Source organism: Anolis sagrei, chromosome 2 (assembly GCF_037176765.1).
Source record: "Anolis sagrei isolate rAnoSag1 chromosome 2, rAnoSag1.mat, whole genome shotgun sequence".
NCBI lineage: Eukaryota > Metazoa > Chordata > Lepidosauria > Squamata > Dactyloidae > Anolis > Anolis sagrei.
The window spans coordinates 26,709,886-26,726,999 of record NC_090022.1 but is presented as its reverse complement, the minus strand read 5'-3'; the positions used below and the strand labels follow the sequence as shown (position 1 = coordinate 26,726,999).

The 17,114-nt window shown below is 43.1% G+C and overlaps 1 protein-coding gene and 1 long non-coding RNA gene across 2 annotated transcripts in view; one reads left to right on the top strand and one right to left on the bottom strand.

Moving 5' to 3' along the window:
• Nucleotides 1-3,325: 3,325 nt before the first annotated feature.
• Nucleotides 3,326-15,482, bottom strand: LOC137096024 (uncharacterized). Its single transcript, XR_010909136.1, has 2 exons — nt 15,401-15,482; nt 3,326-4,538 (listed from the first exon to the last, which is right to left on the bottom strand). It is a non-coding gene; the product is annotated as an uncharacterized lncRNA (long non-coding RNA).
• The window catches only part of LHFPL4 (LHFPL tetraspan subfamily member 4), a 93,128-nt gene continuing 91,455 nt past the window's right edge, over nt 15,442-17,114 (top strand). The window contains exon 1 of the mRNA XM_060766545.2: nt 15,442-16,120. Coding sequence (XP_060622528.1) covers nt 15,715-16,120 — 406 coding nt within the window. The 5' untranslated portion in view covers nt 15,442-15,714. The remainder of the gene's footprint in view (nt 16,121-17,114) is intronic.

Here is a 17,114-nt window from a genome sequence, read left to right as displayed (position 1 = left end):
ACAGGGCTCTTTGGAGAGAGGGCTAAAGTCCTTGTAAAACTACATCCCCCATGCTTCTATAGCCTTGAAGCATGGCAGGTAATGCGGTGTCAATCTGCATTAAATCAGCCGTCTAGATGCAGCCTCCTCCTTCTTTCTGGCTTTCTGCCAGCCCTGCATCTTCCCTTAGTTTTTCCCCTCTCCTAAAGACGCCACGGGATTGGCCACCGAGAATACAGCGGTATGAATCCTCTCCTCTGATTGGTTAATCACAATACAGGGATGACTAGGCTTCCTTGTGGTGCCGAAGAAGCTGTGATGCTTCTGACTTAAATATTGGAAACTAGCCGTCCCCTGCCACGCGTTACTGTGGCCCAGTCTGTGTATATGTGTTTTTTGTGTGTATATGTGTGTGTATATATTTGTGTAGATACATGTATTTGCATCTTCTACATAAATAAAAATGTAATGTTTTTTGGTGGGATTAACATAACTCAAAAACCACTGGACAAATCGACACCAAATTTGGACACAATACGCCTATCAGACCAACAAGTGACCATTACTCATAAAACACTGAAAAACACAACAGAAGAGACTTAAAAAGCCAGAAAACAAAAACAAAAACATTACAGCGCATATGCAAAACCACATATACACATGCAAAAACACATATATATAAACAAACATACGCACACAAAATACATATACATAGACTGGGCCACAGCAACGTATGGCAGGGGATGGGTAGTATGTGTGTGTGTGTGTGGTTTTTAGTATGCTTTCATAGATGTATAGAATCATAGAGTTGGAAGAGACCTCATGGGCCATCCAGTCCAACCCTCTGCCAAGAAGCAGGAAAATTGCATTCAAATCACCCCCGACAGATGCCATCCAGCCTCTGTTTAAAAGTTTCCAAAAAAGGAGCCTCCACCACACTCCGGGGCAGAGAGTTCCACTGCTGAACAGCTCTCACAGTCAGGAAGTTCTTCCTAATGTTCAGGTGGAATTTCCTTTCTTGTAGTTTGAAGCCATTGTTCCACATCCTAGTCTCCAGGGCAGCAGAAAACAAGCTTACTCCCGTCTCCCCATGACTTCCCCTCACATATTTATACATGGTCCTCATCATGTCTCCTCTCAGCCTTCTCTTCTTCAAGTTAAACATGCCCAGCTCTTTAAACCACTCCTCATCGGTCTTGTTCTCCAGACCTTTCATTTTAGTTGCCCTCCTCTGGACACATTTAGGCTTATCAACATCTTATCAACACGTTGTAATGTTTTTTTGTTTTTTGTTTTGGCTTTTTAAGTCTCTTCTGCTGTGTTTTTCAGTGTTTTTATGAGTGACTCGAGTATAAGCCTAGGGTGGGAAATGCAGCAGCTACTGGTTAATTTCAAAATAAATATAGATACCAATAAAATTACATTAATTGAGGCTTACCGCTTGTCTTCTTCTCTCGGCACAGCAATCCAGCTGGGTTGCTGTGCCAAGAGGAGAGCCCGCACGCCTTCCTCTCCTCCTCTCTCGGTAAAGAGATCCAGCTGAGTTGCCGTGCCGCAAAGGGCTTCTTTCAGCTCCACACCTTCCCGCCAGGACCGTCTCTCAAGTATAAGCCAAGGGGGCCTTTTTCAGCATTAAAAATGTACTGAAAATCTGGGCTTATACTCGAGTATATACAAGAGATATGCTTTGACTTCTTGAAGTTATTTGCATCAACTTGGAAAGTGGAGTTAAACTAGTTTAGGCAAATAATATATGGAATACTACACTGAATAAATGAATTATGACTAATGGCTAATTGTAAATCATTATAGAATTATTGAGTTTGGCACAATGAAATGATTGAGAATCCAGTGTTATGGTGCTGATTATTACTATTGTTTTTCCTTGTGTTTTTATTAGGTTTGATTGTTCATTTTGGTAATAAAACAAAATGTTGTTGTGTATTTCTGCGTATAAAAAAGCGATTCTGCTGAAGACACAATATAGATTGGAAAAGAATAGTCAGCATACTATACATCAGACAAACAGTTTAATCATTATCTCCCTCCCTGATTTTCTACTTTCCTTTTCCACATTAAATAATAAATACAATATGAAGGCCCAATTCACCTAAAGGCACTAGATCCCTTCTGATCTTGGATCCTAAGCAAGGTCAGTCCTGGTTAGTACTTGGATGGGAAAACTACCGAGAAATGCTAAGTGTCGTAGGCTGTATTTCAAAGGAAGGAGCTGACAAACCACCTCTGAATATTCCTTTCCTAAGTCTTAAAGGCACACACACACACACACACACACACACACACAATAAACACATGGTTATGGTTTTTTGTATTTTTGCTTGAGATTGACTCAGAAACCTATGCTTTTTCCCCAAAGTAAGAAACAGATATGACCTGAAAACACCGGGTATTCAAAATATGTATTGACTCCTACTATCATGTTCACAGCTCCAAGTTTAGTTTTTAGAACTGGGTCTGTCAGTGCTTTCCTGTCCCAGAAAGAGTTGCTAGGTCTGTTCAGGCACTTACAAAACACCCACCAGTGGTTCAGCATTCAGTCTGGAGATCTCAGTATTCAGGCTAGGTTTAAAGTGTTGAATTCATTGCCAAAGCCTCAGATCATATTCGAGAGCTCTTCTGTTACTTTGCCTAAAACTTTGCTTTGTTTGGTGCCTCTTAGCTTACAAAAGAATTATGGACATCCCAAAAGCTTGTGCACTTTAGTGGCATTTTGACCAGTCCTCCTACATTCATTGTAAAATTGTGAAGTTTCACAAGCATTCATTGGGGGGAACATAGAAAAACCCAATTACCCCTTCATGCAGCAGGCATAAACCCTTGATAATTCTTCTGCACACCGAACAATGGAACCAAACCAAAGGTTATGGGAGTTGCCCAATATCCTGCCTCTATTCTTCTCCAGGGAACCCATTCAGGCTGGTTAACACCCATTGTTACCCATTGTTTCACCACCATGGATAATTGTCCTCACTCAGGCCAGAGAAACTATCATCATATTGTTGAAGGCTTTCATGGCCGGAATCACTGGGTTGTTGTAGGGGTGTTTTTGGGCTATATGGCCATGGTCTAGAGGCATTCTCTCCTGACGTTTCGCCTGCATCTATGGCAAGCATCCTCAGAGGTAGAACTTCACTACCTCTGAGGATGCTTGCCATAGATGCAGGCGAAACGTCAGGAGAGAATGCCTCTAGACCATGGCCATATAGCCCCAAAAAACCTACAACAACCCAGAAACTATCATCATTAGCACCCATTGTTTCAAATCCACCCACATTATTTCCCTTCCCACAGTCATGAGAGGCAGAACAAGCAATGGTCACAACTCTTCAAACTGAGCAATAGCAATTTATTAAGAGTCTCTCCAAACCAATCAGCAACAACAACATCCCTGCCAACCAGCGTGTAGATTCTAGTCGGCCACAATCTGGACCAACCAGCAACCAGGGCAGCAAAGTCCTTTGTTTCAAACTACTGTCAGAGTGCTATAAATATTTCTGTATGTTTGCACTGAATTATGTCAGTTTTTGGAGCGCAAACTCTGCTGACATCCACACTTGGCCAAGGTGAATAAACACCTCTGTTCTTTGCCTTCATCTTGTCTGTGCCTTATTCAGTCCTTTGGGGACCTTAACACACCAGGCTTTCAAACCTGGAGTTGCTGTGGAGCTGAAATCACTCAACATTCTTTGGGGTACTTGGGAGGGGGGAATGTTGTATTTGGGTTGATTTTGGTTTTTCACTTCTGCATATTTCTGGGCTCAAGGGTTTTGTAAAGCTGCTTTTTTTGAGCTTCAACTCCCAGAGTTCCCTAGTCAGCATGTCTAATAGTTGTCAAAATGTCTAAATGTTTGATGGAAGTTTTAAGTTGCTGCAGTCTAGAGATGAGAGGACTGAAGGAAAATCTTATTGCAGGGGAGAATCCTTATATTGTCCTATCTGTATTTACACCCCTGTCTTTAAGTAACTGATACAGCATTCTCTCAGTATAAGTATAGCTGCTGCTACCCCATGTTTTGACGGAGGAGTATTTTGTGTAGTGATTTGAGCATTAGACTACAACTTTGGAAACCAGAATACAAATCCCTATTCAGCCATCCCACTTCATTGCATTTTATCTTCTCCCCTATTCAACTCACAGGTGAGACTTTGAGCTGTATTTGGTTCTGACTAATGGCAATGGATTTGCCAACTAAATACCCGATGCTGAAAAGACCTCTTTTTTTTCTTGTTCATTCATTTCTGACTTTTCGTGACCTCAGAGAGCCAGAGCTCCCTGTTGGCTGTCTCCACCCCCAGCTCCTTCAAGGTCAAACCAGTCACTTCAAGGATGCCAACTTCCATCTCGCCTTTGGTGGGCCCCTCTTCCTTCCATTTCCCCCAGCATCATTCTCTTCTCCAAGCTTTCCTGTCTTCTCATGATGTGACCAAAGTACTTCATCTTTGCCTCTAATATCTTTCCCTCCAATGAGCAGTCGGGCTTTATTTCCTGGAGGATGTACTGGTTTGATCTTCTTGCAGTCCAAGCAGACTCCATGTTCCTATTCAATGACAAGAGAACAAGAGGCGTAAGGGAGCTGGCTTCCCTGGTTCTCTAAAGAAATAACACAGAACTGCCTGATAGAAAGAACAAGATTGCATCCCCTCACTTTTCATACACAGAAAGAAACTGGCCTGGCAGCTGAACCTTTCTTCCAAACCACACCTACTAATTGTCTTACACCTCCATACCTGAAGACTGAAACTGCAGGACAGGGATCTGGCAATCTTCTCCAATACTGCCAGGATCTGCCATCAGAACAAATGCACCACTCGGCCTAATGGCACAGCTGGCCAGATGCCCTGGGACTGCAGCAGCAAGAGGAAGAATCCTCTGTGTTTAGAATGAAGGATCATGGAGAAGTTGCATCAAGGACAGAACAGCCTGCCTTGAACTAGGAATACATGAGAATCAACGTTCATCATTCATGCTCACTGGAGGCTGTAGGACTGTCATTTTTTCTGTGTAGTCTTTCAATAGGCATAGCTTGTTCTGTTTCTGGATTTCATGCCTTCTAAGCATGGCCTCATGGCAACAGGCCCCCATCAGGACAGAACGTCGAGAAACAGCACAGTTTCCAGTTGGCAAGGAGGTCAGGCAAGGCTGCATTTGATTATGCTCATTTATCAAGCTGTGTTAGATGTGAAGGAAAGAGACATGAAAATTGGAGAAAGGAATATGAAAAATTTAAGATATGCAAATGACACCATACGGCTAGCAGAAAATAGCAAAGACTTGGAATGACTATTGAATAAATCCAAGAAAGGCAGTGGAAAAGAAGGCTTACAGCTGGGCATCAAGGAAACAAAAATAATGACCAGAGATTATTTACAGTTGGCCCTCCATATCCATGGATTCTACAAATCCTGCAAATCTCTTGGGAAGACAGTTGGACAAATGTCGGTGTGCTAGAAGAAGCAGAGACCACCAGTATTGAAGTGATGCTTCTATGCCATCAACTCCACTACTGACCATGTTGTCCGAATGCCTGATCATCTCTCAAAGCAGTTAATATACTCCCAACTCAAAAATGGAAAATGTAATGTTGGTGGACAGGAAAAGAGATTTGAAGATGGGCTTAAAACCAACCTTAAAAACCGTAGCATAGACACCAAGAACTGGAAAGCCCTGGCCCTTGAGTGCTCTAACTGGAGGTCAGCTGTGGCCAGCAGTGCTGCAAAATCTAAAGAGGCATGAATGGAGGGCAAAAGGGGAAACATGCCAAGAGGAAGGCACATCATGCCAGCCCTGACTGGGACCGCCTTCCACCTGGAAACCGATGTCCTCACAGCAGGAGAACATGTGGATCAAGAATAGGGCTCCACAGCCACCTATGGGCCCACCGCCAAGACACTACACTTGGAGGACCATCATCCTTGAGCTATGAGGGATTGCCTAACACATCCATGAATTTCACTATCTATGGCTTGGTATATATTTTCAAAAATCCAAAAAGAAATCTTGGTTTTACATCTTTTTATTATTCAATATAATGGAATTTGGGCAACACAGATTTCGTATCCATGAGTAATCCTGAAATCAAGCCACAGTTTTCTTCCAGTATTTTCCAGTGGTCCCACCAAGGTCCTACTGTACAATACTTTAATGTAGACAAGGAAGACATTTAAATGGTTAAATATTTTCCATACCTTGTTATAGTAAAGAATCACAATGGAGACTTTAGTCAAGAAATCAGAAGAAAATTAATACTTGGAATGGCAGGTAAGAAGGACCCACGAGATATTCAAGATAGGTTAATTAGCCAGGGAGGGCAAGGATCCAGAGCGCAAGTGGTCGCTCTCACAGTCCTAAGGATCCCCTCCACGTCATCAGGAAGAACAAGACGGAAAGAATCCCATAAGATTGAACAGACAGGTGCCTCGGTTACCTCATCTGGCACTGCGTTTAAACTGGAGTTCAGCTCAAGAAGTATCTGAGCAATTTTGCCCACAAAACAGTGCACAAAATCACTGCACCGAGTTGCCAAGTCATCAGGAAACCCCCCAACTTTGGGAGGCCAGAGGAGCTACCCAACAACTTGGAACAACTCCAATGGCCTATTTGCTGCAGACCATTTGCTGCTATGCGAGCAGTCGAGAATGCTTTCTTGGCTGCTCACAAAGTTACAGAATAAGCCTTAATAGCGGCTTTAGCCTGTGCTTGGTCAGATACGTCACAATATTTCCTCCAGGTGCACTCTAGACCCCTCCTTGTGCGCTTCATCACAGCCAGCTCCTCGGTAAACCAAGGAGTCGGTGAGACTCTACGCAATGAGAGGGGACGTTGGGGAGCGTTTGTGTCAATCGCCCCAGTCAACTTGCTATTATAGCGATCAACCAAGGTGTCGACAGGATCATCAGTCTCCAGGACAGGAAGATCCCCAAGAGACCTCAGGAGTCCTTCTGGATCCATAAGGCTCCTTGGGCGGACCATCTTAATGGGTCCACCACCCCTGCAGAGGTTAGAGGACACGGCTAATCTTAAGCAGATCAGATGGTGGTCAGACCATGACAATGGAAGAATATTTTGCTCTTCCACTCTGACTGTCAAACCGTCCACAACGAAAACAAGGTCCAGTGTGTGTCCCACCTGATGTGTGGGGCCAGATATTACTTAAGACAGCCCCATCTATCTCACCAGGATGGGGGGGGGGGATGGGGGTCACTTATTATTTCTGTTATCACTATTTCCTGTTATCACTATTTCCTGTTCCTGTTATCACTATTTCTGGAAATTCATGAGAAATAAACATGGACAGAAAGTCCATCATATGGATTTTTAAGAATCTCAATTAATACGGTACAACTTGTGCCAAATCTCAAAGTTTCAGGCCAGCCTGGAGGAGGTCTCAGTCTAACAAACCTCCCAGATATTGTGAAATTAAAATGCAAAATGAAGATGTAGGTGTGGACCTAATAAACCACTGTGAAACCCTTGGAGAAAGGGTGGGATACCAAGGTTGTGTAACTTGACAACTGGCCTCTTTATTTTGGCTTTGTCAAACTGCTCTCTCCTTTTGCTTTGCCTTTTTATTCCTATGCCCTTTCCCTTATTTATATTGTCATTCAGTCTGTAAGCCTGAGGGCAGGGCCTGTTTCTTTCCCCCAGTTATGTACAGAGTCTGCAGGCTGCCTGGTGTATTGAATTCTAATTGCTGCAAGCCACTTTGGGAGGCAATTCTTTTTCCTTGGGAAAGTCGGATAAAAAATCATAATTGATTAATACATTAAATAGCTTTTTCTTCCCTTTCTTGTGTACATATGTTAATCCTGAATCATCTTATCTTTCCCTCTCAGAACAGGAGATAGAAATGGCTAATGCAAAGATTAAATTTATCTTTTTCTTCTTTTCTTTCAAAAAAGGGACACTAGAACAAGAATAGCATTATAAAGTCTGGCAGAAAGTCCAATGCAAGTACAATCCTATGGTGGCTTAGTCAGAACTGTGTGAAATTACTGCAGAATTTAAAGTGATTTCAGGATAGCATAATGGACCACAGCTCTGATGACCAGGGCTTGAATCCTTGCTCAACCAATAATAATAATAATAATAATAATAATAATAATAATAATAATAATATTAATAATAATGTCTGCAACAAAGAACTGGTGGAATCACAAGCCGGGAAAAGTTACAGAAAATGAACACGTCAAGCTACTCTGGGACTTCCGAATTCAGACTGACAGAGTTTTGAAGCACAATACTCCTGACCTCACGATCATGTTAAAAAACAAAGTATGGATTGTTGATGTTGCAATCCCAGGTGACAGAAGGATTGAAGAGAAACAACTGGAAAAGCTGACACGATATGAGGATTTAAAGATCAAACTGCAAAGACTCTGGCACAAGCCAATCAAGGTGGTCCCAGTGGTGACTGGCACACTGGGTGCAGACCCTACTCAGATATGCATGTATTACTCACCGATACATCAAACAGTCCTAGACACAGGAAGTGTCCAATGTATGATCCAATACAATAGCCAGCAGAGTGATCTTGTTTGCTGTGGATTCATCTTGTTGTGTTTCAAATAATAATAATAATAATAATAATAATAGCTTACATGATTTGAAGATTTAAAGATAGAACTGAAAAGACTCTGGCACAAGCCAGTCAAGTTGGTCCCAGTGGTGATCAGCACACTGGGTGCAGTGCCTAAAGACCTTGGCCTGTACTTAAACATAATTGGCACTGACAAGATTGCCAGCTGATACATCACACAATCCTAGACACTTGGGAAGTGTCTGACGTGTGATCCATTACAACAGTCAGCAGAGTGTCTGCTGTGGACTCATCTTGTTGTGTTTCTAACAACAACAACAACAACATTTTTATACCCCACCTCCATCTCTCTGAAGGGACTCGGGTCAGCTTACAGAAGGACATGCCCAACAAACAAGTTAAAATAAGCATTGTGAAACTCACAGCATAATGTTGCATTAGTGACTCTCTCTCTGCCTCAGAGGAAGGCAATGGCAAACATCTTCTGAACAAAATGTGCTGAGAAAACCCTATGATAGGTTGCCTTAGAGTCATGTAGGTTGGAAATTTAAGGCACTCCACAACAACAATCAGAGTCACTGAAGGCATTTAGCTGCCTGAAGTTGCCCATCTCCTAAAATTCAAAGATGGAACCATTTGTTCTGGCCCTTGTAGCAGAGCGTGTCTTTCCATTTTTGTAGCAATGCAATAATGATTAATTAATAACTGGCAATTTGGAACTGAAGCAGACATTTCACTCTGTCTCATGCCAGAGCCAGCCCTGATGAGAATTGGAATAGGAGCTGTAGCTCACAGGCAGAACCCTCACTTTGTATGCAGGAGGTCCCAGTTCTTAGCATTAATGTGAAAGATTCCCTGTCAAATGCTAACTAAATGGATCAATGGACTGACCTGATAGATATCAGACGCCTGTCCTATGACTTATTTTTAGACATATATGCACACAACTGCGGTTTTGAATACCAGACAGCTATCCAAAGAGCTAAAAAAAACCCTCTAGTCCAGAGGTGTCAAACTTGTGGACCTCCAGATGTTCCAGGGGCCCTTCCACACAGCCCTATATCCCAGAATATCAAGGCAGAAAATCCCACATTTTCTTTGAACTGGAATGTATGGCAGTGTGGACTCGGATAATTCAGTTCAAAGCAGATATTGTGGGATTTTTTTGCCTTGATATTCTGAGATATAGGGCTGTCTGGAAGGGACCCCAGACTCCAACTCCTAGAAGTCCCAGGCAGCTTCTTCAATGACCAGGGATTTTGGGACCTGAAGTCCAAAACGCCTGGAGGGCCACAGGTTTGACACCAATGCTTTAGTCCCACAAATAGGTTCAGCACCTTGGATAGCTCATCTAAACATCAAGTGAAAGCCTGGAGCTAATTCCCTTTCTCAGCTAAAGAAGTGCTTCAAGACATTGAACCCATCTTTAAATGAGTTCAGCACCTTGGATAGTTCACTCAATAAACCTGGAGCCAGTTGGCCTCCTCATTTACCTGGAAGCCACTCCAAATCACTAAGTAGCAGTGGCCTGACAATTGCCTTCAAGAAGTTCACAAGAAAAGCATGACGGAACGTTAATGATTACTTATTCCTTTGTGTTGTGACTCAGAATGGTTGACATGAAAAAAATAATACACACACACAAACATATATATGATATTTTAAATTTAAGTGAGCAATCTATAGAATTAAAACCACTTAAACATTCATTGAAAGACAGAATATAAAAACCAGCAAGAAAGTATACCATTAAAAGTCTATTGTAGTCAATTACCTGTTGGCACAGGAAAATACTCACTTGCTGCCAGAAGGACAAAAAGGAAATATCCCAAAGGAGGGAGTAAGAAAGCCTGGAAACAAGCAGTGAGGAGGTCCTCTCCTGTGCTCTCATGATCAATGCTTCTTTTAACTCAGTAAAAACTGTCCCCTGTAAATCCTACCAAGCTGTCCCTGATGTGACAGAGACATGATCCTGAATGTGGTTATGAAGCTCATTGTTCCACGTGCCAATTTCATTCCTTTCAGGAAGCAGAGATTCACTGGGATGACAATTTAGTCTTATGGACTATCTATGGGTGGAAACCCCACAAGAAATGTGGTGAAATCCAGCAAGTGTCAAGTCTGTTCTGGATTTTGTCTGAACTTCAAAAGATCTGCTTAAGAGACTGCAACTTGTTTGGAGGATTGATTCCTTTAAAATTTGTGTCAAGACTTTGGTTTAAATTGTCAATGGAGCTCGCCAAATACTACTGATCCTTCCTCTGCATTAAATTGGATTATATGAGTCTTCACTGCCAGATAATCTGGGATAAATAGAAAACCTAGGATCAGATCCTGAGATAAAGGGCCTGTCTGGAAGGGACCTAAATCAGAGGTGCCAAACTTGTGGCCCTCCAGGTGTTTTGGGCTTCAGCTCTGAGAATTCTTCACCATTGGACAAGGTGAGTAGGACTTCTGGGAGTTGGACTCCCAAACAATGGTGTTTAAAACCCAAATTTCATTTTAGAAGTATTATGGCATGGAAGTGGAAATGGTAATGGACCCTTTAAGTTTATTGTATTTTGAATCATTTGGGTGGTGTAGTGATTTGAATCTTCAACAATGAGTCTAGATAATAGGGTTTAATTTCCTGCTTGGCCATGGAAACCCACTGGATTATTACCTTACTCTCACTGTAGTCTATACTGTAAAATTAATACAGTTTGAAACCACTTTAACCGCCATGGCTTTTTTATTGTATAAGAAGTGAACCGAGGGTACAGTTGTAATGTATTTTTAAAAACCCAATGTTTAAAAACTTGGCTTTATACTAAATTTCCTTGGTATGGAGTGCCTCTAGTGTTGCTATAAGAATGTCCTCCATTGTGCAGGTGGTAGAGTTGAGACTGCATTGAGACTGCATTGTAATAGGTGGTCTGTGGTTTTGCTCTTCTCCACCCTTGCATGTCGTGGGCCCCACTTTGTAGTCCCTTTTCTATGTAGTCCACTTTGTAGTCCCCTTTCTCGTGGTGCCAGAGCACAGTCTGTTCAGCACCTTCCAAGTCACCCAATCTTCTTTGTGCCCAGGAGAGAGTTTCTCATTTGGTATCAGCCACTGATTCAGGTTCCAAGTTTTAGCCTGCCACTTTTGGACTCTTGCTTGCTAAGGTGTTCCTGCAAGTATCTCTGTAGATCTTAGAAAACTATTTCTTGATTTAAGGTGTCGGCGTGCTGGCTGATATCCAAACAGAGGATGGGCCAGAGATGTCAACTGCCATAGCTAAATGCTATGGAATCATAGAAGTTATTGTTTTACAAAGTCTTTAGCTTTACCAGCCAAAGAGTGCTGGCACTTCACCAAACTATAACTTCTAGGATTCAACAACATTGAGCCATTATATTTGTATATTTCCCTCTCCATAGACTTATTTTTTACTTGTTATGTTTATTCATTTTAAGTTTTTATTCTCCTCCACCACACTCATATTTTTATTTATTTTTCATTTTTTCATTCCCTTCCCTCACACATATTTTTATTTATTATTTTTCATTTATGATTATTTTTATTTCCCTCCCTCACACATATTTTGTATTTTTTCACTCACTTTTATTTTATATTCACCTCCTTCACATTCATAATTATTCATTCCCCTCCACCATTTTCTTTATTATTTATTTTTCCTGTCATACCCCTACTTCACACATTTTTATTTCTTGTTTCTCATTTCTTATTTCCTTTCATCACATTATTATTATTATCCCCCCCCCCCCCCCACACACACACACACACATTATTATTATTTTTACAAGCTGGGTAGATGCAAGGAATGGTGTGGATGTAAGAACTTCCTGACTGTGAGAGCTTTTCAGCAGTGGAACTCTGTTCCCCGGAGTGTGGTGGAGGCTCCTTCTTTGGAGGCTTTCAAGCAGAGACTGAATGGTCATCTGTTGGGGGTGCTTTGAATATGATTTTCCTGCTTCTTGGCAGGGGGTTGGACTGGATGGCCCATGACGTCTCTTCCAACTCTATGATTCTATGATTATTATTAATTCCCACATATTTTTATTATTTTTATTCCCCACTTTTACACACATTTTTATTTATTATTTTCAATTTATTATTATTATTATTTCCCTCCCTCACACATATTTTAATTTTATATCTAATTTATCATAAGTGACATAAGTGTTTGATTTATTATTATTAGATATATAACAAGATTAGTACACAGCAAAGAAGATCACTATGCTGGCTTTTGTATTTGAATACACCTCTGACACTTCCCAAGTATCTAGGACTGTGTGATGTATTGGCGAACAATGCCTGCAGATCCAAGTAGGGTGGCTTTTTGGAGATGACAGATGGTAATTTTGTCACCGCTGATTGTGTTTAAGTACAGGCCAAGGTCTTTAGCACTGCACCCAGTATGCTGATTACCACTGGGACCACCTTGACTGGCTTGTGCCAGAGTCTTTGCAGTTCGATCTTTAAATCTTCAAATCATGTAAGCAATTATTATTATTGTTATTATTATTATTATTATTATTATTATTATTATTTGAAACACAACAAGATGAGTACACAGCAAACAAGATCAGTCTGCTGGCTGTTGTATTGGATCATACATTGGACACTTCCTGTGTCTAGGACTGTGTGATGTATCGGTGAGTAATAAATGCATATCTGAGTAGGGTCTGCACCCAGTGTGCCAGTCACCACTGGGACCACCTTGATTGGCTTGTGCCAGAGTCTTTGCAGTTTGATCTTTAAATCCTCATATCGTGTCAGCTTTTCCAGTTGTTTCTCTTCAATCCTTCTGTCACCTGGGATTGCAACATCAACAATCCATACTTTGTTTTTTAACATGATCGTGAGGTCAGGAGTATTGTGCTTCAAAACTCTGTCAGTCTGAATTCAGAAGTCCTAGAGGAATTTGATGTGTTCATTTTCTGTAACTTTTTCCGCCTTGTGATCCCACCAGTTCTCTGTCGCACACAGATAGTATTTGTGGCACAAGTTCCAATGAATCATCTGAGCAACAGTGTTATGCCTCTGCTTGTAGTCTGTCTGCGCAATCTTCTTGCAGCAGCTGAGGATGTGATCTATTGTTTCATCTGCTTCCTTGCATAGTCTACATTTGTGATCTGTCATCGACTTTTCCATTCTGGCTTTGATGGCATTGGTTCTAATGGCTTGTTCTTGGGCGGCCAGAATCCGGCCCTCCGTCTCCTTTTTCAGAGTTCCATTTGTGAGCCACAGCCATGTTTTTTCTTTATCAATTTGGCTCTCAATTTCCCCCAGTAACTGTCCATGGAGAGCCTTTATTTGCCAATTTTCTCTTCTGCTCTGGATTGTGTTTTTACGGTATTCGCTCTTTGTCTTTTACACTTGAAGCAGTTTTCTACTGTTTACTTCCCTCAATTTTGGTTCTTGACTGCCTTTCACATAATCTGCCAGCGCATGTTTCTCTTCTTCTACCATTTGTTTCACTTGCAGAAGCCCTCTTTCTTCCTCCTTATTTTCTGGGCAGGTAAAGTCTGTCGACATCACTGCGTGGGTTTAATGAGTAGTAGATTGTCACCTGTTTTCTTGTTTTTCTGTCCAGGTCATCCAGCTCTGCTTGTGTCCAGTTCACAATCCCAACAGTGTATCTAATGCTGGGGATGGCCCAGGTGTTGATAGCCTTGATCGTATTTCTGCCATTTAATTTGCTCTTTAAAACCTTTCTGGCTCTTTGTATATATTCTTTGCTGACCACATTTTTCACATGCCCATGCTTGATATTGTCCAACTGTAGAATGCTCAAATATTTATAGGCTTTGGACTGATTGCATTTTATGGTTTGCAATTAAAAAATGAAATGCAAAGATACAGAATGGGGGACGCCTGGCTCGAGAGCAGTATGTGTGAAAAAGATATTGGAGTTAAACATGAGCCAACAATGTGATGTGGTGGCAAAAAAAGCCAATGGGATTTTGGAGCATAGTGTCTAGATCTAGGGAAGGAATGCTACCCCTCTATTCCGCTTTGGTTAGACCACACCTGGAATATTGTGTCCAATTCTGGGCATCACAATTCAAGAGAGATATTGACAAGTTGGAATGTGTCCAGAGGAGGGTGACTAAAATGATCAAGGGTCTGGAGAACAAGCCCTATGAGGAGCGGCTTAAGGAGCTGGGCATGTTTAGCCTGAAGAAGAGAAGGCAGAGAGGAGATATGATAGCCATGAATAAATATGTGAGAGGAAGCCACAGGGAGGAGGGAGAAAGCTTGTTTTCTGCTTCCCTGGAGACTAGGACGCGGAACAATGGCTTCAAACTACAAGAGAGGAGATTCCATCTGAACACGAGGAAGAACTTCCTGACTGTGAGAGCCGTTCAGCAGTGGAACTCTCTGCCCTGGAGTGTGGTGGAGGCTCCTTCTTTGGAAGCTTTTAAGCAGAGGCTGGATGGCCATCTGTCAGGGGTGATTTGAATGCAATATTCCTGCTTCTTGGCAGGGGGTTGGACTGGATGGCCCATGAAGTCTTTTCCAACTCTTTGATTCTATGATTATTATTATAATAATAATTTTGTTAATTCCCTTTCTTCACAGTGTCACTGAGGAAAGGCGATGTGTAGGTAGGTAAGTGAGGAGAAATCCCCTTGCCCTTATTGCACATGCGTACCGGCCTGCCGGCTCCCTTTGCTTTCTCCTTCTTGACCCGCTCGCCTTGGCGCATGCGCGTTCCCATCCTCTCTCTCTCTCTCTCTCCTTTTCCCATCCTTTCCCCTATTGGCTCTTTCCCATGCTCTCTCTCTCTGTGTGTGTGTGTGTTCTCCCGCGCGCTCTTTAAGACCTACCCCGCCCCTCCCTTGTCCTCGCGCTCGGCGTTCCAACGTACCGGGATAGCGGGCGCGCGCTCTCCTTCCTTCCCTCCCTCGTGCGCGTGCGCGTGCGCTGCTGAGGCGAGCCAGAGAAGCAAGCCAGGTTGGCCAAGATGGAGTCGCGGCCGGAGCTGCAAAGAGGAGCCTGAAGGAAACCAAGGGGAACGAGGTGTTGTTGTAACAACTGTCGGGGACCATCTACCTCTCGGTGCCTCATGGCTTGGTGAGGCGGAGAGGCAGAGGAGGAGGAGGAGGAGGAGGAGGCCCTCCGTCCCTCCCTCCGTCCGTCCCTCCGGCCCCCCTCGGGGCCCTCCCCGCCTCTCCCGCCAGGATGCTGCCCTCCCAGGAGGCCTCCAAGCTGTACCATGACAACTACATGCGGAACTCGCGGGCCATCGGCGTGCTCTGGGCCATCTTCACCATCTGCTTCGCCATCATCAACGTGGTGGTCTTCATTCAGCCCTACTGGATCGGCGACAGCGTCAGCACGCCCAAGCCGGGCTACTTCGGCCTCTTCCACTACTGCGTGGGCAACGAGGGCAGCCTCAAGGAGTTCACGTGCCGCGGCTCCTTCGCCGACTTCCGCAGCATCCCCTCGGGCGCCTTCAAGGCCGCCTCCTTCTTCGTGCTGCTCTCCATGGTGCTGATCCTGGGCTGCATCACCTGCTTCGCCCTCTTCTTCTTCTGCAACACCGCCACGGTCTACAAGATCTGCGCCTGGATGCAGCTGCTGGCAGGTAGGACCAGCACGCCTGCCCGGCCCTCCCTTGTCCCTACTGGTATTGTTATCATGACCCTCCTCATCCTAGGAAGAAGTGGCCAGTGTGGCGCCACAAAAGGGCCCCCTGCTATTCAATAATGTGATATGTGTACTCATGTTACTATTGTTATTGTTACTGTTGTTATTACCCTCCTCATCCTGGAGACAAGTGGCCAATGTGGTGCCACAAAAGGGCCCCATGCTATTCAACATCTTTATCCAGGACTTGCCTTCCATGCATTATGTGTACTCATGTTGTTATTGTTGTTATTGTTATTATGACCCTCCTCATCCTAGGAAGAAGTGCCCAGTGTGGTGCCGCAAAAGGGCCCCATGCTATTCAACTTCTTGATCCAGGACTTACTTTCCATGCATTATAGTATTATTGTTATTGTTGTGGTTATTGTTATTATGACCCTCCTCATCCTAGGAAGAAGTGCCCAGTGAGGCGCCACAACAGGCCCCCCTCCTATTCAGCATCTTGATCCATGCATTATGTGTACTCATGTTGTTATTGTTATTGTTGTTATTATTACCCTCCATCATGCAGAGAAGTGGCCAGTGTGGTGCCGCAAAAGGTCCCAGTGCTATTCAACATCTTGTTCCAGGACTTGCCTTACCATGCATTATGTGTACTCATGTTGTTATGTTATTGTTGTTATTATGACCCTCCTCATCCTAGAAAGAAGTGGCAAGTATGGTGCCACAAAAGGGCCAAGTGCTATTCAATAATGTGATATGTTACTATTGTTATTGTTACTGTTGTTATTACCCTCCTCATCCTGGAGAGAAGTGGCCAATGTGGTGCCACAAAAGGTCCCAGTGCCATTCAACATCTTGATCCAGGACTTGCCTTCCATGCATTATGTGTACTCATATTGTTATTGTTATTATTGTTATTATGACTCTCCTCATCCTAGGAAGAAGTGGCCAATATGGTGCCACAAAAGGGCCCCGTGCTATTCAACTTC